This window comes from Rhopilema esculentum, chromosome 4, assembly GCF_057945365.1.
Source record: "Rhopilema esculentum isolate cy_ngs chromosome 4, ASM5794536v1, whole genome shotgun sequence".
Classification (NCBI taxonomy): Eukaryota; Metazoa; Cnidaria; class Scyphozoa; order Rhizostomeae; family Rhizostomatidae; genus Rhopilema; species Rhopilema esculentum.
The window spans coordinates 6,900,071-6,922,040 of NC_142818.1; the positions used below are offsets into that span (position 1 = coordinate 6,900,071).

The 21,970-nt window shown below is 36.8% G+C and overlaps 1 protein-coding gene across 1 annotated transcript; it reads left to right on the forward strand.

Annotated features, from left to right (window-relative positions):
- Nucleotides 1–551: 551 nt before the first annotated feature.
- Nucleotides 552–20,156, forward strand: LOC135691375 (interferon regulatory factor 5). Its single transcript, XM_065209217.2, has 9 exons — nt 552–693; nt 6,999–7,424; nt 12,114–12,145; nt 12,466–12,520; nt 14,024–14,052; nt 14,229–14,256; nt 15,771–15,802; nt 16,553–16,622; nt 18,428–20,156. The coding sequence occupies exons 2-9, from the start codon at nt 7,055–7,057 to the stop codon at nt 19,084–19,086; spliced, it is 1,275 nt and encodes a 424-aa protein (XP_065065289.1). The 5' UTR covers nt 552–693; nt 6,999–7,054; the 3' UTR covers nt 19,087–20,156.
- The last annotated feature ends 1,814 nt before the right edge of the window (nt 20,157–21,970 follow it).

Genomic DNA, 21,970 nt, shown 5'->3' on the forward strand with positions numbered 1-21,970 from the left:
GGCAAAGGACCAAAAATAAATTTTTCGCAAGGACCAATTTTGGCTATTTCCAGTCAATGCAACGTAAAGTAATCGATTAGAACTAAAATTGTTAATATCATAATATGGAAAGCTAAGAAAAATATCATCAGCCAGTTATTGGGATGTGACTGTGGACATTCCTAAAATTTTCCGACAGGCATTCAGATTATCCGGCAAACAGCCTTACAGGAGGGTGACGCGCCCTACCATGCTCTGATCTGGGGTTAAAAGAATTGGCTCCCTTCCCTTCTCCCTCCTTAGTGCAGAAAGTGTTTATTAGGAGTCGGTGTCTGGAGGCAACACTTGGTGTTTTGTGGGCGGGAAACAGTTTCCCATTGTTGCCACCGACCTTAAAGAGAAGTATTCTCCAGGCAGTCAAGGGCTGGTGCACTCGCAGGCCCACTTCCTGGATAGGATTTTTATAAGGGGATTAATAGCCAATAACGCATCACGCAAAAATATGGGAGGGGGAGGGACAAAACCAGAACCGTCATATTTTCCATGATTCCTAGTACAAGGGGCCTGGGCCTGGTACCTTCACTGTTCAAATCCACTTTCTGAAATGACGTCATTGCCTTGGGACTACACCACAGCCTAAATATTTTCGACAGAGAAGTTATTTCGCTTTTAACATAAACTAACAAGAAAGGACCTTTACACAAGTTGCTCAAGGTAAATTCGATAGCTTTTCTGTTTTTTCCGGGTAGCTGTTTTAATCCCACAGGAAATACGTGTTGCTGCAATGATTAATGTGTATTTTTGCAACGCGGGCCGTTATTTATTTGTGACCTTCGATGTAAGGTAGCTTCCTTGTCTTGGATGACAGATTTTTTGACACGTAGATATAGTATAAATTTATTTTGTCAGCACCTTTCATACCGTAGAATATAAAGTTGAACCGACATTTATAGCCGTCAAGCAAATTTTTAAGAACAGTTTGACAGAACGTCGCAAATCTTGCCTCACTGACAATTATGTCCAAAGTCTGACAGCTACAACGCCAGTTCCGCCTAGCCGAATTTGCATTGCAGTTCCCTTGATCGATTTCTTGCAATAGAAGGTATAAGAGTTAGCCACATGGCTATTGTTTGTAAGGTGACAAGCCTAGATTTGTTTGGGTACTGGTAGTTTTCACTGCAAAATTTGATGCCTTTTCATGCCATATTTTATATGATGCTCCGATGCATTCTTGGCTCCAAAATATCCGCACCAAATTTTTGACAGATCTCTGCTGTATGCGAAAGATATTGCTAAAACAGGGAGTAAGATTCACTCAAATAAACTGTATAATGTTGTAGTTTATTATTATTATTGATGTTATTCATATCCCCAACCCATCAGTCCCCCCCCCCACCTCTGTGGTCTCTGGTCCAGGGGGTCAAGTTTCAAGTCCCTCTGCAACATTTTGAGTACTTTTAATTGGGTAGATAAAACCCATAATGCCACATCCAAATAAATGCCTCACCTAAAATGAATTGAATATTCTCAGCAGTTGAACTACAATTGAAATTATTTTTATGATGACCTTGTAATAAGGGGCTTGTTTTAGTGGCACCATGCTGATAATGTAATTTCAGACCCGTCGGAACAGGGGGGGGGCTGGGGTCAATAAGTGTCAAACTGTAGTATGCTTTTCCTATAACAGTGTACTGAATGAGAAGGAAAACATGGGCAGCCCCCCCAATTTGAATTTCGTTCTGACGGCACTGAATTTGATTTAAAAAATTCACAAGTTACTTCTTAAAAAAGGTCTATTTCGCCATAGAGTATCTGGACTGCTAGAGTACTTTTTCATTTGGCTGTTTCTTAAATAAAGATCATAGACAGCTTGCTTGCCGTTACATTTGAATTATATGCCAGGGGTGGCTGAGTTGCTTCTAACAAATTCATTGGGGCTGAAACCCCTATGTAGCTGACTATATAGTCAATGCTATTAACATCCAAAATATTATGTAAATGCTGATTATGTTCAGATTTTTTACATTTGTTTGTTTGTACCGTTCTCAAAGCAGAGCATTCCTTATTTAAAATTAGCCTCAAGATGAAATATGATGTTTGTAGAAATGCCACTTTCATGCTGATTTTCATAGCATTTTCCTTTTCATTGTGCAGGGAGACTGATGTATTAGACACCTTGACCTATCTACTTCATAATGTTTTTTTGGACCTAGTAATTTTTTTATCTGATTCTTATTTTATTTAGCTGCCTAAGATTTCCACACAACTATCAGTTTAACTCCTTCATCATGAGAACCTCCCCCACTCAAATAATTTTTAAACATATTTAGATGTTCTATTCATGAACAAAACACAATTAAGTGATTTATATGTGTAACTTTTGGGCATTGAAAGTTTTTAGGCAATTTTGAAAGAAACTGAATTTCTCAGTTTTACTAAAGTGTTTACCCTCTTATTTTCACAACCATAACACTATGACACAAGCATGGCACCATGTGATCCTAAGTTTGCCAACTTTTAAAGTGATTGGTGATTGTGATTTCATGTTTTTTCAATAGATGGCCCAGTAAGACCCATGCAAAATAATGTTACTAAAGGAAAAATTTGGATGCTTTTGTCTTGTTTCAGTACTCTAACTCAATATTAGGCATTCATGTTTTCGTATTACTCTTGCTGAAAGTCTTTACGAGCAGAATATTAACATTTTTGCTGCTTTGTATCTGTCACAAATGTAAGCAGCTCAGCATTTCTCATGATATCAGTTAACTGGATCAACATTAACCATCAAGCAAATTTTTATTGATTGATTGATTGAAGATCAAACATATTACTAAAGAAATTGTATTTTGAAAACTAAACCACAGGAAGTCACATGGCTTTGTTTGGTCAATTAGAAGTGAATATTGTCTTTTAATGCCTCAAACATTTTTCTAGCTGTCTCCAGGCAAATAATCTTCTTAACCATCATACTTGCTGATGCTAGAATAACAACAAATACTTTTGACTTTATTTTTTCATATGCTGCAATTATTGTTTGTTTGGCTAATAGAACAAAAGTAATAAGAATAAATTTTATAGAAAACTATATTATGATACACGGCAACTAGATTTGAATTTTGGTTTTTTCAGTCATTACGGATTTTAATATTTCAGAATTTTAAGTCTTTACTTGGAGAAAAAACTGAAGGCAATGATTTTGTCCTTTTCATCAATTTACATCTTGGAATATATTGTTGATCAAGAAATACAATGTAAAAGTTTGCTTAGACTGTCTTTTATAGTTTCTGAGTAAATTATGATACTACAAACTTAGATCTGGCACGGTTTCTTTTTTAAAAAATTTGACTGAGCTTAGTATTTTTACTGAAAACTGTGACCATAAAACCAATAAAAATATGTGTAAACTAGACATAAAATATTTTGTTTACAAAGAAATATGTGATTCAGCACTTCCACCTTCCACTCCCCCACCCCAGCCAAAGATTCATTTTACAGGGAGGCAACAATATGAGTGCATGTGACTTGTTGCAACTTTTATTTTGCAACCTACTACAATGGATTGCCAACTGCAACAACTTGCAACTAATTCAGAATCAATACCCTACTTTCAGGTTAAGTTGCTTTAAGTTGCATGTCACTAGCTAATGAGATTGTTAAAAAATCATGTGGTTTTTGTTTAGTAGAGAGAAGTTAAGATGGTAAAATCTATAAAATTTGAATGGTCATTCAAGAAAGAAAACTCACTGGTTGACTCTGTTGTAGCATGTTATATCATCCCATGCCAACCCTCTGAGAAGGCAAATATGTAATTGATTGTAATTGATCGCACCTGGCAATTCTCTGCTTCACCAACCCTCTCTGTTTTATTTGTGTCATCTATACCATCGTTTATGCAGCAGAATTACTTACATTAAAACTGCTACACAGACACAGGTTTTTTTTTGTTGACGCGAGCGATCACTCGCGATCGCGTCGGCACTCGCGCAAACCCAACCGCGCGAGCGTTTGATCCCTTACGCCAAACGGTAAATTGTGAGGAATAAATGTCTCATTAATCAAGACATTTCTAGTTATCTTTTGTGACCCAAGCAAGTGACATAGACAACAAAGCCGGTATATCAAACACAGGAAATATAAGTAAGCTGACTAAACCACATCTCAACGAAAAAATGCATTAGTATTTGAACTACAATAGCACATAGGACATTTTCTAGGCAGCCAGACTGTAAAGTATTTTTTCTGCGCGGGGAACGCCAGAACAATAATTTTGAAATTTGTGGATAACGAACGTTTCCCGCGAAATTGTGTGCGGAATTTGAAGCAAAGGCTTTTTATCAGAGCGACCGCTCGCGCAAGAGAAATCATGCGAGCGATCGGCCACTCGAGTGGGCCGAGTGGGTTACTTCTTATGAAATGGCCTGCAGACAGATCCTGTCTCCATTATGTTTGACTATCCATTTGGTCTGCAGGATTGCCACTGAAAATCATGTAACGTGTTTGGACATTTTAAAACCTTATCTTGCTGGAGATTTCATCTCTTTTTTCATTTGTAGACATCACAAGTATGTTGCAACAAGTTGCAATCTGAATATACCTTAGTTAATCTATTGCACATTTTAAATTCTTTTCCAGCTATTTTTTGTCATCTTTGAAATTTGAAGAAATACTTACTGCCTGTATTGTCAAAATGTCAAAAAGGCTAAATTCATTATTCCAGGGATCAACCTCCTTCTGAAGACATTTATATAACAAAACATGACAGTAAAGTATTAATTGCCAAATTAATAGTTAAAATGTCATCATCATTAACGAAAACCCAATATTATGTCACTTTTGGTGGCATAGCATGGAATTCATAGCAACAAAACAGCAAGAACAATGCAAATTATCCAATAAACAATTAAAATCAGTCATTGCCTGTGCTTCAAGCTGCCAGCCAGCCCCAAATACACAGAGAAAAGGCTCAGTTTTCAATGCTTCACAACTAGAAATAGAAAGTCTCCTTGAGAAATTTTTTTTAAAAACATGGAAAGGACTATATCAAAAATAATGTGATGCAATGCACAAACATGTACAAACCAACACAGTCATGGAAGAGACTGAAGAGGCAACATGGGCACATTTTCGAACTCAGCACAATATGCATACTTTTTTGTTTTGAGACCCATTTGGGGGCCAGGCCCCTGCACCCTCTATCTACCCCCTTGATTGTTATTTGATTGTTATCCGTTAGTTCAAGCCTGTTTGTTAACCTCTGAAAAATTCTATCTGTCATATTTTTGCCCACTATCGTATAGAGACATAAAATGGCATTTATGGAGATACATTATAATTTCGTTTTTAATAATCTAGACAAGAAAGACTGTCGTATCCGAATTTCTGAAGATTCATTTCAAAACAAGGCACAGACAGTTTTCAAAAATATTTTTCGAAACAAATCCTAATTTATTGTGAACTGTCTCCTCACAAAAGGCAGATGTGCGTTCAAATTTCGTATATTTCCACTTAAACTGGATAGGGTTTTCATTTCGCAAAATTGATAGTCTGTGCCTTCGATCTCTGACGTAATTGTTACTCCTACTTTAAAGTCAATTTCTGATTTCTAATGGGTGACTTAAATGTGACAAGAGCTCCATATAGTTCGTAATGTGTAAGTGACGGTCAAATGAATTTTACGGTGACACAATTTCAAAAAAGACTAATATATCAGACAGGTCGTTTAGCTAAAAAATCTAAAGCGCGAAGTTTTGGTTTCAATATTTTAAAGGTAATGTGTCCAGCTAGAGCAAGTGGCTCTGCGGGAGTTTTCAGGAACATGTGATTTTTCATATCATCGCCCCAGACATTACGGTCGTTCTGTTTATTTACCCTGCTGCGAGGTTAGCTTTTCATGTGAGCAGTTTTGCATCACAAGAATACTAACCAATCGCAAGCCGTTATTTTAATGAGTGGCTTGACAAGTTGGGTATACGCAGTCCTTTTATATGGACACATTACCTTTAAATGGAATAAATAAAATGCCTCCAAGCTGAAGCCCCCAAAGCTTCCAAGTCCCTCGAGTCCCCAACCTCCTTCTAGTTGGCACCTTCTAGTTTTGGACGGGGACATACCATTTTGATTCAAAATTTGGACCCAATTTTTCTGCACATGTCTGAAAAAATGTAGCTCATAAAACATGATGAAATTATACCCATCATTCCGCAAGACAAATAACATTTTAAAAACACCACAAAATCATCAAACATATTTTGTATGTCTTTTGCCCCAAATGGCAATATTCCACGTATTTCATGCCTTCATGCTAGCTGGACATTCACTTTTCTAATGCCAAATGTCCCACCAAACTTTGCAATATTTTTCCAAATTGGTACCCGAAATTCTGCATGTTTCTTCAAATTGTACCCATAATTTCGCACATATTTCAAAACTGATACAGATAATTCTGCACTTTTCAGAAAAAAGGTACCTCCAAAAAATTGAACATCCCCGTGCCTCAAAACCTCAAAACCTCGACCCCCCCCCCCCCCCCCCCCTCATGAGCACATTTCACGCTATAGTTTTACACATCTGTAGAGAAATGCTATCAAAGTGGGCTATTAGCCAGAAACCACAATGCCTACCGAACTGCACAAACTGCAAAGGTTACAGAGGTTGCATTCTGCCAAAAGATAGCAAGATCCGTAAACCGCTGTGAGAAACATGGTGGTGGCAGCGAAAATTCATCCAGAAATTGTGCGAGTCGAACAGCATAGCTTACGCAATTCCTTCTACACTTCCTGGAAGTACGAAATCAACAAATGATCTTTATTTGTTTTCATTTTGCCTTTTTGTCAATGAAAATGTTTTCAGTGACTCGCCACGTTGCTGTAGAATTGTTTCTACCAACGAATTTCCTAACTTTTTCTCAAATAGATACGTAGTATTTACCTTGTAAATACGGTTAAAGCTTGTTTTTCAGAAGTTTATAGGATATATGGTGTTTATTCATTATGTGTCTAATTTGCCTCGTTCTGTTGTAGAATAACTGAGTATTCAAGCAAGTCAGCATTGTTTCATCTATTTGCTGTCAAAGAATATGGCGATGCCAGGAAGCGGCAGCCAGACGGGACACACCAGCCGCCAGCGTCTTCGTCCTTGGCTGATTGATCAAATAAACAGTGGCAAGTACCCTGGCCTTAGTTGGATTGATGGAGTCGACATGGCTTTCAGGATTTCTTGGAAGCATTTTGGGAAACCTGGTGTGGACGAAGAGCGAGATGCAAAAATCTTTCGCGAATGGGCTAGGCACACTGGGAAATACAAGGTTGGCGACCAACCTGACCCATCAACCTGGAAAACTAGATTTCGATGTGCACTTTACAAGTTACAAGATATCGAAGAATTGCCAGAGATGAATATGCTAGACGGAGACGAGCCATATCGTGTTTACAGATTTAAATCCAAAGGTTAGCTTGTATCTCATTCACCTTTGCTTACTTTGAGCTTATTTCTGTCTGAAAGCTTTCGTTTTTTGGGGTTAGTCTTGCCAAGGTGTAGACGTAGCATATATTAAAACTTCTATTAAAGGTAGGCGCTGTTGCAAGTTTTTATAGCATCATTCTGTTATGATTTGCCCTTGAATCGAAACAGTCTTACCTGCCAGCCTTGTTCATATAGCAAAATCCTTTTGCTGATATTTCATGATCGTTGTAAATAGGAAAGAAATTTCCTGGTACGATCCGCAAAACTTTTCCGTGTTAAGCCATTCTGTAATTACTTCATATATTGTCGTATTTCAAAGTGTCAAATGGCTCGGTTTTATTTCGATCAACAATAGATTAAGGAGGGCTAAACATACCTCAAATATCTTGAGGAATATTTCTGTTTTCTAAAACTTCTAGCTATTCCAAATTTTAAGAAATTATAGAAAAGATTTTCTACCTCTATTTGAATAAAAAAATTTCCATTCAATTTTGTTAAGTTGTTTTGAGTTTTATATTGGATAAGATTATCTAAAATAGCTATAAGAGGTTGGGAACCTGTGTTATTGGGTTAGCCACAGTCTTAATCATCTTTAGCAAACAAAATTTTTAGTTGTTTATACATTTGGAGCAATCGTATGACATAAGCTTGAAAGGCCTTGGAAAAAGTGGCAGTTTCAGGGGCGGACTGGCCGGTCGGGCTACCAGGCGATCGCCCGGTGGGCCCTCCCAAAATTATTACAATTTTTTCTTAATTTTGCTATTAAATGAAAACTCATATCGTTTGGTAGGGGCCCTCTTCTGTGGATAGAGAATGAATAAAAAGATCACTTTGATGTATTCAAGTACTGAAAAAGCATTTTCCAAAATTTGGGGCCCCATGTAAGCACGGAGAATCCTGGGCCCAGGGCTTAGCTCCTTGTCTCTAATGCAATAATACGCTATTTAACTGGAAGTTCCAAAATTTGATAAATTTTCTCTACGGACCCTCAGTTTAAATGTTTTAATTTAATGATAGTGTAAGGTGGTAAGGACATGACAATTTTTGTGGCTCAATTTCTAGGAAGGTACATTATTTTAATGCTAACCAAAAATATTTAGAGTATAGATCAAAACAGCAGAAGGGCTCAACCCCCTCAGCTCTGAGAAATTTTGCTGCAGTACATCCATACTTTGCTCCAGTATAAAACATAAATGATTTGCCAAAGATCTTAGGTATAAAACATCGGTGCTTACGCCAAATTTTGGTGTGTTTCATCGGCAAAATTTCGGCATAATTCCTGTGCTAGTTTAAATTCGGAAATATGCTGACGTGGCGAAAATATGCTGAAGTGGCAAAAACCATGCGTTTCAAGCTTTATGCTCATAGAAATGTAAACATGAATTGACATCTAAACATAGAAAGGAAGACACGTTACTCTTGAAAGTTTCTTACTGAGATCATTTATTTACTGTCTTCAAAAGACAAGATAGGATTTTTTATAATTGCATTTCAAATTTGTTCAAAGTTATGTGTGTCGGAAATGTAGGTCTTGTCGCTTGAGAATAAGATCTTAGCTTTTTGGTAATTGGAAACTAGTAGGGAATGGGGAACTATTGTAAATGAAAGCTTGTATGTGTTGCCTAAGATCGTCCTTTCGTCAAACTTGATATGGGAAATATTCTAGATGCATTTTCTGGCCATCTCTGTAATGTCATATTTCAAAAAATTTTCTTGTATTCGGCTAGAATTTCTAACCATGGTGATGGCCTTTATTTAAGCCCTGAACAATCTAAACATTTCACCCCCTCCCCTATTTCAGTAGCGTTTCGCCTGCCCTGCCTATGCTACTGATGTTACCATCTTGGTTGCTGCGCAAACAATCAATAACCTGGCTGCTCAACCAATGATCGGAAGAACATCCATCCCTATTATGCTTTGACTTCTTGAATAACGTAGATATTTCTTGAATAACTTAGATATTTAATTAAGTTCTACCCTGGGTAGCAGAGCATCAGTGATCGAAAAAGGTTTCTTATCATTTTTATCACATAGATACCGTTTTTTATCACTGAGGCCCCTCTTTAAAAGTCCTTCAGCTAGAAAACAATAATCCCCCCCCCCCCCTCCGCAATGTCATGGTTTTCTCTCATCTCTTATTCTATGTCAGAATTAAATTTCCAGTGAAAATGATGCTGACCTGGACTAAGGATTGTAGATCCCCTTGGTAAATCTTTTACACCTACGCCTACACCCCTGGTGGCTACTAATTAGAATTAATAGCAATATTCCAATAACGCTTTAAGAAATTATAAAAAGTGATGCAACAAACAACTTTGGGGATACCCTTAAACTTATTTTTGATTTTCGGGGCCCTTTCTTCACGAATTAGCCCGGGCCCTAAATTTGGAGCCAGTCCGCCCCTGGGCAGTTTCACAAGAACTGAAAATATTTCCAGGAAATTCCTTTGCAAATAAGAAAAATGAAATTTCTTTGCGTTTTTGAGTGACTCTAGTATTGGACCTATCTGCCGCATTGACCCAGAAACTCATCTGTCTTTGTTCTTTCCATCTCTTTTGCTTTTCAAGCCTTTTCACTTTTCAATGCTGTGGTTAGTGCTTATTGTTGGCTGCTTTAACTTTGATAAAACACAAAACATAAGCCTAAAAGAAAAAAAATTGGAATCTTTTTGACTGAAAATGAGCTAAAAACAGGGCTGTAGAACTAGGGGGCTTAGGCGCTATAGACCCCCTCTTTTTTACGTCAAGAGTAATGTTGTTAACCCTATCCTTCTTCTCGCTATTGTTTTTAGTTCATTCGATTGATTGCACTAAACGACTGATTGAAAAAACCATGAGCTGCTTGCAGAGAAGGTCTCCGCTGTAACTGTTACAGTGGGTTTCGCCATATTGAGAAATTTTCTGAAGCGTTCGCCTGAATACTAACTTTTTTTTCTTCCGACGTAATTCCCAGACCAGTTATTTCTCTTAATAATTATGGCTTCGCAGAAACTGCTTTTCCCAGTTAACAATAAAACAATTTGTTTATCAGCATGTTTCTTTCTTGCCTTGGATTTTGAAAGTGCTTCTTGGACTAGAAGAAGTCTTCGTTTCATATTTTAGTGTCGTTTAATTCTAATGGAAAGGGGCAGATTTTAACATGTGACCCAGTTTGAACGATGAATGGGTGAAGGTAAGCCACAAGGCCCACTTTTCATTGACCCCCATTTTTTACCTGATATACAAGTTAGTAAAAAGGTGTTTAATCTTTTTCTTTTCTTCAAAATGCAAAATATAAACAGTCTTCACTTTGAATTGCTTTGGTGACCAGTGCCTATTTTAGTGTGATCTTGACCACACTTTTCAGTCTTGGAATTCTAGAGTGCGGTGTTGTGAGGTTTCAAAACTGTGTTCAATTCTTCGAATTGAAACAAATTTAAAAACCGACATTTGAAACTTGGCCTATTGTCCAATTTTTTTCTATCCTTACTTCTTCTTTCAAATTTTCGAAGAGAAGTATGCTGATAAATCGCATCCTTTAATTGTACGATAAATCTTTATCATCTAATCAGTTTTTCGCTAAAATTAAACTAGAAGTCCCTATCCATATCATTGGCGTCCCCTGTAAGAAGTTTCGGTTCTCGCTTATGAAAGCAGTCAAAGCCTGAACAAGGAAATTTATGACCTCATCTGGAATGAGGAACTCCAACAGTGGTTAGTTTCGAGAACCCAGTATAGTCCTTTTATATCATGCTCAACAGTTAGCGGTTGAGTAACTGAAAGTTAACATTAATCTCTTCTAGACTGTTTTCCATGAAGTGAGTGAATTTTCATAAGAGTGAAGAGGCTGCGTCATTTCGCGCGGTGTTGTATCTTATCGTGTCAGGGCATATTAAATTACTATCTTTTCGTCTTTTTTGCAGCATATTATCAGGCCAAAAAATATTTGTAATTCCCGAAAAGTAAAGCACACGTAGCCCAATTTTTCGATGAAATACTCTAAATATTTTCAATTATATCGAGTATATCGAGTTTTTGAAAAATCTTCGACAAAAGTTTGTGAATTTGTTCCTTGTGAATTTTTCAAAGTGGATTTTAAAAGAAAGATGCATTAATTCGTGACACTGACCATAACGTTTCTTAACAGCCTTTGTTGTTGTAAAATTCCTCACCATTTAGAATATTCGAAACTGTGCTAGAGAATTTTTTTATCGATTTTCCTGATGCCAAAAGTGTAGTTTTTGCTTATTTTTGAGTTCTGAAAAACTATATAATATGAAATTAATGCCACATAACATCTGATTTCAGTACTGCAGTACAGCAAACTCTACTGCAGACAACTTTTTGACGAGATGAATTATGGGTCCTTGAAGTGTCTGACCCCAAAGAAGCCCCTAACCTCGCCCAATGTAGGACGCGTTTCGTTACAGTAGAGCGAGAGGCAAAGAAAAACGTACTTTTACGTAATCATGTTTCATGACTCAACTCTCGATGAAATCTCTATTTACATATAGCCATTTACATATCGATGAAATCTCTGTTTACATATAGCTAAATGTCATGTGACTATTAACTAATGCGCATGCGGGACATCAAATAAAATAGAATAAAATATTTACACCATATATGAATACCTTATATTATGATAGCACGTTATTAGGTAGCCATTAGTAACTTTTGCGTTTCTTTTTTCAGAGGAAGTGGAACAGGATTCTAAAAGTTCATCGGTGAGGACTAATGTATCTTGTTTTACTTTTTTCTTGCTGTTATGATTGATGTGCAGAGGTCTCGAATGAAAATTAAAATTATTGAAAAGTGAGTAAATACCAAAACTCATTGACTTAATGAAGCTGCCAAAGCTTTTACCAGCATACATGCGTTATCCACTGGCATTTTTATTACTGGAAATATATTTCCATCTTGTACTACAACATTCACACCCCATGTTTGTTCAACCATTTTCTCCCTATATAACATGTTAAAGATGTTTAATGTTATTGCTATTACAATGCATTTTTTTCTTTACTTCAATTGTTTGGATTTGCAGGCCAATGCATCATTTCCACCGAGTCCGGCCTTAAGCAGAGATAGCTTAATGGATGGTAAGTAGAAGGGGCAAACGTTTGTTAAGCAGAACCTCTATAGAAAGCTGTCTCAGTTGAGAATGCTACAGAGTTGGGGTAGGGGTCTATGAATTAGCTCTGCTATAAGATCCCTTCCCAACCATTTGCTTCTTTTTTAAAAAATTTCAATTTCATCAATTTAATGACTTGGTATCATAGATTATGGTAAACCTAGTCCAATTCATGTACTCGTTTCTCAATTTTTTATTAATCATAAGCTGTCTCAGTTGAGAATGTTACAGAGTTAACACTCTTTCGTTTCATTTCAATTCAGCAAATTCATTGCTTGCGTATTTATCTTTTAAAAGGAAATAACGCATTCATGCGAGAACATGATATAATTGTATGTAACATATCTTTAGCTGTTCCATAGACAGTCTGTCGGCTTGAGGTCATTCATCTAATTTATGTCATTTACCTCACCGCACTTAAATAGTAAGTTGATAATTTTCCATTCAGTAAAGACAAAGAAAAGGCAAACTAAAAGACAGAAATTAACGCGATCTTTAACGACCACTTCAAATCAAACTCAGTGATTTCCCACAGAAAGTCCTTTCCCCTTCTTTCCTTTTATTTCTTTTTCTTTTCATTTCCTTTTCTTCCCTTTTCTTTCCTTTTCTTTCTTTTCTTTTCTTTCTTTTCTTTCCTTTTCTTTCTTTTCTTTCTTTTCTTTCTTTTCTTTCTTTTTCTTTCTTTTCTTTCCTTTTCTTTCTTTTTCTTTCTTTTCTTTCCTTTTCTTTCTTTTCTTTCTTTTCTTTCCTTTTCTTTCTTTTCTTTCCTTTTCTTTCTTTTCTTTCTTTTCTTTCTTTTCTTTCCTTTTCTTTCTTTTCTTTTCTTTCTTTTCTTCCCTTTTCTTTCCTTTTCTTTCTTTTCTTTCCTTTTCTTTCCTTTTCTTTCTTTTTCTTTCTTTTCTTTTCTTTCTTTTCTTTCTTTTTCTTTCTTTTCTTTCTTTTCTTTCCTTTTCTATTTTTCTTTCTTTTTCTTTCTTTTCTTTCTTTTTCTTTCTTTTTCTTTCTTTTCTTTTCTTTCTTTTCTTTCCTTTTCTTTCCTTTTCTTTCCTTTTCTTTCTTTTCTTTCTTTTCTTTCCTTTTCTTTCTTTCCTTTTCTTTCCTTTTCTTTCTTTTCTTTTTTTTCTTTTTCTTTCTTTTTCTTTCTTTTTCTTTCTTTTTCTTTCTTTCCTTTTCTTTCTTTTCTTTCTTTTCTTTTCTTCCTTTTTCTTTCTTTTTCTTTCTTTTCTTTTCTTTCTTTTCTTTCCTTTTCTATTTTTTTTTCTTTCCTTTCCTTTCCCTTTCTTTCCTTCCCTTTCTTATAAGAACTTATAACTATCTTCATCTTTGCCTCTAAAAATTTGTTCTGAACAATATCTCTCCGCCTTTTTTGTTTCGTCTGATTTTACTAGCCATTTGTTACTAAGGCTCTGAAATTCACCCTTTTGTCTGTTAAATAACCCATTCTTACTATGAATATTTTACATATTTCTAGGTTCCAGAGATGAAGATATTTTTTTGCCGGTATGTGACATGGTTTATTCTAATGCTTCGACCACTTTTCTTAGACTGTTGTCATTAATTAAGATAGTGAGTAAAAGCTGAAAGCAATACAATGTCATAATGTGCTTGCCAGCCTTTTGAAGTTTCTTTCTATTTACTATCTTTCGCTTTCATATTTCTCAATTTTTTCCCTTTAGAGAGATATAATGGAGATGAACAGACTAGGTAAGCCAAAGTTGCAATTAACTTAAAAAGAAAAACATTGTGTATGGATATAATGACTTATAATTCTTCAGCTTTTGTAAACGGTTGATGCAACAAACTGGTCAAAATTGTCTAAGCGGGCCAGTGACAAATCACGGTCGTAGCAACTGTAAATTTTAAACAACAAAGCAATGAACACGATAGGAATTGAGTTAACGGTGTAAGAAAAGAAATTTTCTTGGGAGCACTAAGCTAAAGTAATCTATAGAAGAAAAGAAATTGAACGCGCCAACCTGGACGACTTCAAAATATCTTCTCTGAACTTAATTCAAGTGTATCTCAACCACTTTTCCTTTCGTAACAATTTCACTTAATTGAATAGAATAATAGAAGTATTTACTGATTAGTGTTATTTGGACAAATATAAACTTTGCGTCATGCGATTAATAGCGCCTCTGGGAGCATTAGGTGCGAGATTCACGGCCAGGCTTGATACAGTACCTTTTAATAAAGCTGACTGATTTCCTTTGATTCTTGTTAACCTGGCTCCCACTTGGTCGTTTGGGTCGTTTGAGTCGTCAGAGTCGTTCCTGAAAGACACGAACGACCCAAAAAACACATTGGTTTCCACTTGGTCGTTTGAGTCTTTCGAGTCGTTTGTTGTTGATGCTGTTCATTGCTTGCACCATGCATCGCTCATTTAATTTTGGCGGCATGCGTGAAAGGAACGGTGAAAGCATTTGATAAACAACAACTGATGTTGCAAAGTCAATTTTTTCTACCTCTGGGGACTTTGTACAGACGACGATGTTAGATCACTAAATTTCAGTGCATAGCTTGCCATGATTTGATATTTTTGTATTTATTTTTAAACTATTTCCTGTAATTGTTATAATGGCACTCGTATTTTTGAACTTCCTACATAAAGCTTGCTGTGAAATATTCAGCTATCTTGTTCTTGTTCTAGTCAAACACGCGGTTACAAGAAAATCTCCTATTCTTGAAGAAAAAGTTATTAAAGCGTGGGTCGTTTGAGTCGTTTGAGTCGTTTGTCGGTTTTCACTTGCAAAAATCATTCATGCGTGGGTATTTTGGGCCGCGGAGATTTTTTCTATCTCTGCGACAACTGTCATTTGAGTCTTTCGGGTATTTTGGGTCGTTGGCAGCTACGTTTCAACTGTGTCTTTTCAGTCGTTTGGGTATTTTCTAACGACCCAAACGACCCAAACGACCAAGTGGGAACCAGGCTTTAGTGAATTTCTCGATATCATCGTTGTCAACATTAATTTGGTCACAGTATTATTAACAAGTCAATGTAATGAAGGGATGACCGCTCCGCTTGTTTTTATTGAACATGATTATGATGCAACACAATTTTGTATGGTAGGGCGCATAAACATTTTTATGTTATATTTGTTTTGGCTAGTTCGAGCTTGATTAGTCAAAATGTCAAGTTCTGTCATCTCAAGTTTGCCGTCTGCAAATCTTAAAATTTCAAGTGTGAATTTCTTGTTTATTATGCTGTGTGTTTTCAGGTGATATAGGAATCGACGAAGAGTTTCTTGCTGTAAGTTGGAGTTCTTTTTTCATACTTTTGAGTTGCAATTAGTTTTTCTGCGATCCGATTTTTACCTGGTTGGTGCAGGTCGAAAGCATAATTTAGTTGGCTCATTACACTCCATGCTGTTTTGAAATTTAACTTTATCCATTTTTAAACCCTTTTAGCATATTTAGGCGCACAATCTGCACATTAAGGCCAAATATTGTTTTTTTTTCTCAAAATAACGGATACTTACATACTTTGTTCTGTTCCTTTAAGAATAAGTAATTTTGTTTATTATTTGATCACGCTGTTCAGGCAAATAGTTAGAATTCCAATATTTCTTTACATAGCACGGTAGAGTGTAAACGTACCATACTAAAGTACTTTTCGTCGACATTCCTCATAGTGTAAATGACAGATAATGTAGACAGAAAGAGTTCATTTTCTCTCTTTGGCTCTTCATCTAGGTGAGATATAAGCGGCTGCGATTTGACAAAAACCAAGGAACCAATCAATTACATTATTCCTTCTCTCATGTTACCTCCAATCTGCCTCCGAATAAAACCTCTCTGCTCACCTTTGGATATAATCCTACGCTCTGACTCAAATGTACTTAAGTATGATATGTTTCCGCTCTTCCTTGTTATTTTAAATTTGTGTAGTACCAAATGCTTATTCGAGTATTCCTTTACTAAGTAATAGTATATTTCTTTTTTGTTAAAAAAGTATTGGGGAGAAACAAACAATGATATTTGTACTTTATTTGCTTCCTAGGAAGTCAATTCTGCTTTTAGCTACGACCAGACAAGGCTACAGGAACCTATTCCATCAACCCTATCTTCAAGTATGTATGCATGTTGAAGTTTTCCATCTCAGTCAAACCTTAATAAATTGACACCTACCACTAACTCACCCCTACAAATAGTGGAAAAAAGAGTATTTTCCCCAAAGTTTCTTTCCGGAGGGCAAAGCCTTGTACAGGTAACTTCAAGACAGCTGATATATTCCTACAGCCGACATATTACTACAATGTACGTCTCATTTTAAAGGAAACCTTCCTACAAAAGACACCTTCCTACAGGCGACATTTCCTTCAACATACACTTTACTACAATGGAGTGCGTTCTATAACGGCCACCTTGCTGCGACGGACACATTGTTTCTACCCACACCTTCCTACAACCAGTGGCGGCTCCAGCCTGGGATAAGTGAGGGGGCAGAAGGTGTGTCAGGGACAACGCCCTTTTGGACCACGCTCTTTTCCCCTGTTTGAAACTTTTTCTTCCGGAGGAAACACCTGTTGTCTCCCAAGAAATGTCATTTACATGTGACGATCTAGATAACGTACATACCCCCCCCCCTAACGTTTTCTCATCAGGTTTTCAAGAATCTCAAGGACCAACTTTCTGAAAAAGTGAAGGGACTAGTCCCCCATTCCCCCCCCCCCCTGGATCCGCCACTGCCTACAACCGACACCCCATATAACTAACATCTCCCTAAAACGTACGCCTCAATAAAGACTTTTCTACAACGTACGGCTGGCTATAACGGAGACTTTCCTAGAGCCGACATCTCATAACATCGTACGCCTCGCTTCAATTAAACCTGGCTGCAGCTTTAAATCCTAATGACTAAGTGCCTCTAGATATTTTCCTGTGCCCACGATATTTTTCGCATTCACCTCCTTTTGAAATTACCGTAGTCTCAACCTTGGTCTATATAATTCTTAAAGCCTTTAAAGTTTGCTTATTGCCTGTAGTAGTATTTTAGGAAATCATGAACCTAAGGTAATACTAATTTAGCGATCACTATTAGAGTATTAAGACATCAAGCGTAAGCAGGACTCGCAACTATGAGTTTAAACTGTTTGTCTTACAACAGTTTATCACTTTTCAATGAGTAGTTCGGCAGTTCTTTTTCTTTTGCCTCTGGCTAATCAATTTTGAATACACAACTGTGTAAATAGAAATAATTCTATTTACATGGAAGATTTTCAATTTCTTCGGCGAATATTTCGATTTAGCCAAAACACTGAACCCGAATCGCCATTTTTATCAGTTGCATCATTTATTTGTCTAAATTTTGGTATTCTCAGAATCCTAAAATCCTCGAGAAAGAAAAATCCTTCCAGTGTTCATTACACGTTTATTTATAAGTAAGACCATCACTCACTAGACTTCCAAATACTTTTGCTTATCGTTCCTGATAAATCGTTTCTATCCAGCAAGTCATATGCAAACAGCTTTGTTTTTCTTACTTATTGTTTCATGTGGTCATCCCTGTGGTGTAGTGGATAACACTGTTGCCTTTTGCCGCAGTGCGCAGACATGTACCGGTTCGAGCCCATCACTCGGACCTAACCATAGAAACAAAAAATTAGCGGAAATCTGGTCAGGGGCTGGAAAGGCCTAGATACCTGGCAACCAAATAATATCTTCGTGTTCATTTCACCCTTTTCCGTCAGAAGTGCCAAACGTTTCTTCCATATTGGCTTTCTTCTATACCAATTTCAGATCTCTGATGAAATATGTTGCTTGAAGAGGCAATCCTTTATGTATTGCTAGCTAAGTATTTGCAAAAGGGAGGGGATGGCTTGCTTTTATCGGATGCGTTTACCCAACTTGACACATGTTTCTTCTTTTCATTCAGCGGTGAGTTTACAAGTACAGTTGTATTTTAAAACAAGAGAGATTGGAGTTCCGATACTGATAAACAACCCTACTGGTTGCCGGATTGCATATGGAGCACCACCCCCGTTACCAGATGATTTAGCAAATGGGGGCAATGCAGAGGTAGTAAGCCATATATTTGGGCCATTTCACGCACAACAAGTGTACTATCCCGAAGCTGATGATGCTGATACGTCGCGGCTGCTTCCTTACATGAAGCGTGGATTGGTATTGCAGACAAATAATAGTGATATATACGCAACTAGACTCTGCCAGGCAAAGATATACTTCTGTTCCTCGCCATCTGGTGAAGCGGAGCCGATAGAGCTGCCTAGAGAACAAACGACCAAAGTTTTCGATTTTCAAGGCCAGTTCCAACCGCAGCTAAATTTAGCTCTCACTGGAACTGTGCGTCCACCACGCCCAGAATTGTACTTTAGCTTCGGACAACGTTGGGGATCTGGTAACAGTTTGTCTTATAACTTGGTGTATGCTTGCGTGACCCATGTGTTGGCTGACCAGCAAATTAAAACACTTTTCAGCCAAAAATCAGAAGTACAGGTTTCTGAGCCGAATCCTCTTGACGATATAGCAACACAGATCGATGCTTTGAATCTAAATGGACCGATAATTCATTGACCTTTGCCTTCGTCAAGGTGCCGTTTTTATGACTAGACAGGTAGATAAAGGACAGGGCCAATCCTATCGCTCTGAACTCATTTAGAGCTGTTATTCGTTTAAAAAAATGTATGCCCATTAACAAAATTGTCTAATTTCTCTTTGGTGACGAGAAATTTTATAAAGAGGTTCTTCTAAAGAGCACTGCCATTATTTCAAAACCTAGCTCAAAGTGTCTCCAAACGCAGTTGACAAGACGCAAAGAGTACCAAAACGGTATTTAGTTTTGTTAAGGCCCAAGCTCTTCCTTATTTCCTCTTATCTTAGCGCCGGGGAACTACAAGTTTTCCGCATCAGGAAGCGTAAGCTTGAAGTCTTTTTAAACTTTGCCTTAAGATCGAACTGTATTGCCAGAAATTTCCAATCAAAATCTTCTTATCGTTTCATATAAAAAACCGTGTTAAGACAAGAAGCACAATATCAAACGAATGAAATACTTGAACAAAATTAAGGTGGTAGTCTTTGCTATTGCTATTTTGGTTTAGTAATCCAAATTCTTTGTTATTCATGAGTTTACATGCTTGCCATGTTCTTTGAATTGAAGTTACGGATGCTTTTTGTAAAATAACCAAATTATGACTACAAATATTTACCTTCAAGTATTATGACTGCAAAGATATGTATTCCATAATTGTGATTGTGAAAGATATTTCCACCCTGTTAAGCTGTTTAAAAGCTATATATTGAATAGGGTATACCGTTGATAAGCAAGATAAGACCTTTTTTGCCAGCCTGTCGTATGGTCACCAATGCCGTATAGGCAGAGCGGTTCATTGGACGTTTTTGAATAGCATCCATTTGAGTTGCAGCGACATAAGGCGTATGGTAAATCCATTCAGTTTCACTCATTAAGTTTTAGTAGGCCATTAAATCCTTTCGCCTCCTATATAAAGTTCATCTTTCTTAGTTTTTGAGAACCATTAAAAGGCTTTGCCTATCTAACAGTTTTATTATCAGAACTTCTTATGTTAGTCTATCTTAAAGATATGGTTTGTAGCTATGAATATCAATATAAGATTTATTTTCACTGAGCTTTGTATGTTTTTTCGATTAAAAGCTGTTCCAAATTCCGTCCTTATCGACCTCGCCTGTGATCTGATAAGACCTCTAGATTTCATCAACCCAGAACCTGAAAATGTTGGCTCGCTTGCGATTTATTAGTTGCTCGTATTTCAATTCCTTTGATTTTAAGACCGAAAGGAATGTCAGAGGTTTCAAATTAAAATGGGGCGTCAAAAAATGCAAACATTTTGAAACATACGACTTAAAGCTTTTCATCCTACACTCTTCCAAGTATGAAATGTCAGAACAAAGGTCGAAAACTCAAAGGAAGGAAATATATATACCCAGTTGTGGATCGAAAACGGCCAATCAGAAACACGTGGGGATCGAATAGGCAAATCAGAAGCTATTCGCTCAAACGGCATAGCTTGTTGATGAATGCATTCGTAGTGCAGGCTGTTTCGAATTTCGATGTGCCCTCTTGACTGTAGTCTGTTCTTTACAAATACCAGTATTGTCAAATGTTGAAATATACTTAAATCCTTATTTTTCGGGTCTTTTTAGCATAAACTTAGCGCTTAGGTTATATAAGCTTGTAATATCAGTACTAAAAGTTGGTTTGCCTTACTTTTTATATAGCCTTAACACCTTATGGTACTACAACTGCTTCTTGTTTTTTGAGAGTCTTTCTTTGACATGGTAGGAATGTTTTGCCTCTACGCATTGCGTATTGGGATTGCTGTTGACGGGGACAGATTTAGTGTCGATGGCCGCCTAACCACTGGCCAATCTTGGCGTTCATTCAACATGGACCTATTCCTTTTTTTTTAATTTTGTTAGCTCGTAATGTTAGGGAGAGGCCAGAGGGACCTTTAGGAATGCCCTAAAAAGGAAATAGAGGGAAAGGCTAAGAAAGGAGAACACGACAGCAGGTTTTTTCAAACTGGATTTGAAAAGAAAACGTGTTATTAAAATTTTATGCAAAAAGAGCTTTCGAAAGTTTTCCAAAGTTAACAAGCTCTGGGAAGAGAAGATGTGGAGAATTGCGGTCTCTCTCGTGTTTAGGGTGCCATTTGCGTTTCGGTAACCTTGTGCATTTCGGTTTGGGTACAAAAATGCATGACAGTTTTGGTTATGCAAAAACGTACTAGAGCATTCAACAATAGGGACCCAAAACAAATGGTGAATTTTAGCAAGCAGAATGGTCCGGCTGGGTACACATAATGTGTCTTAACATCACCCTATGATAAGATCACATGATTTGTGACAGAGTATCGAAATGTATGTCACATTTACCCGTCGCTAGTGATGAAACATTTGTTTTCCTGATAGCACATTTCATGGAATCTATCTGTAAAATATGGATTGGTCAGCAACAAAAGGTTGGACAGACTTTGTGAGAGTTGGGTTGCTGTAAGTACTGGATTTTATAATGTAAAGAAAATTTGGGAGTATGTTTTCCAATTTTTCCACTTCTCAACAACTGTCGAATTATTAGTAAGAAATGGGGCTGGAGATGTTTCTTCAGAGAATATACATAACATCTTCTTAACAGAGCAGTGATTTTCGATTTTCAAGGATATCATACACTTTATTCCCCAGACACAAAAGAGTCAGTTCATTTTTTTACACATCATAAAGATAATATAATTTCGAAGCATAAATTGATCAATAACGGACATTTTAATCTAATTGTGAAATTATTCTCACATTTGCCCATGGGCGGATTTAAGCAACAATGATTAGGGGGGGGAGTGTTGGACACTAATTTTGGTGCCACACCTTTCAGGTCACTGGTAAATGATGGAAACGCCCATTTTTAAACTTTAAGGTAAAAACGATA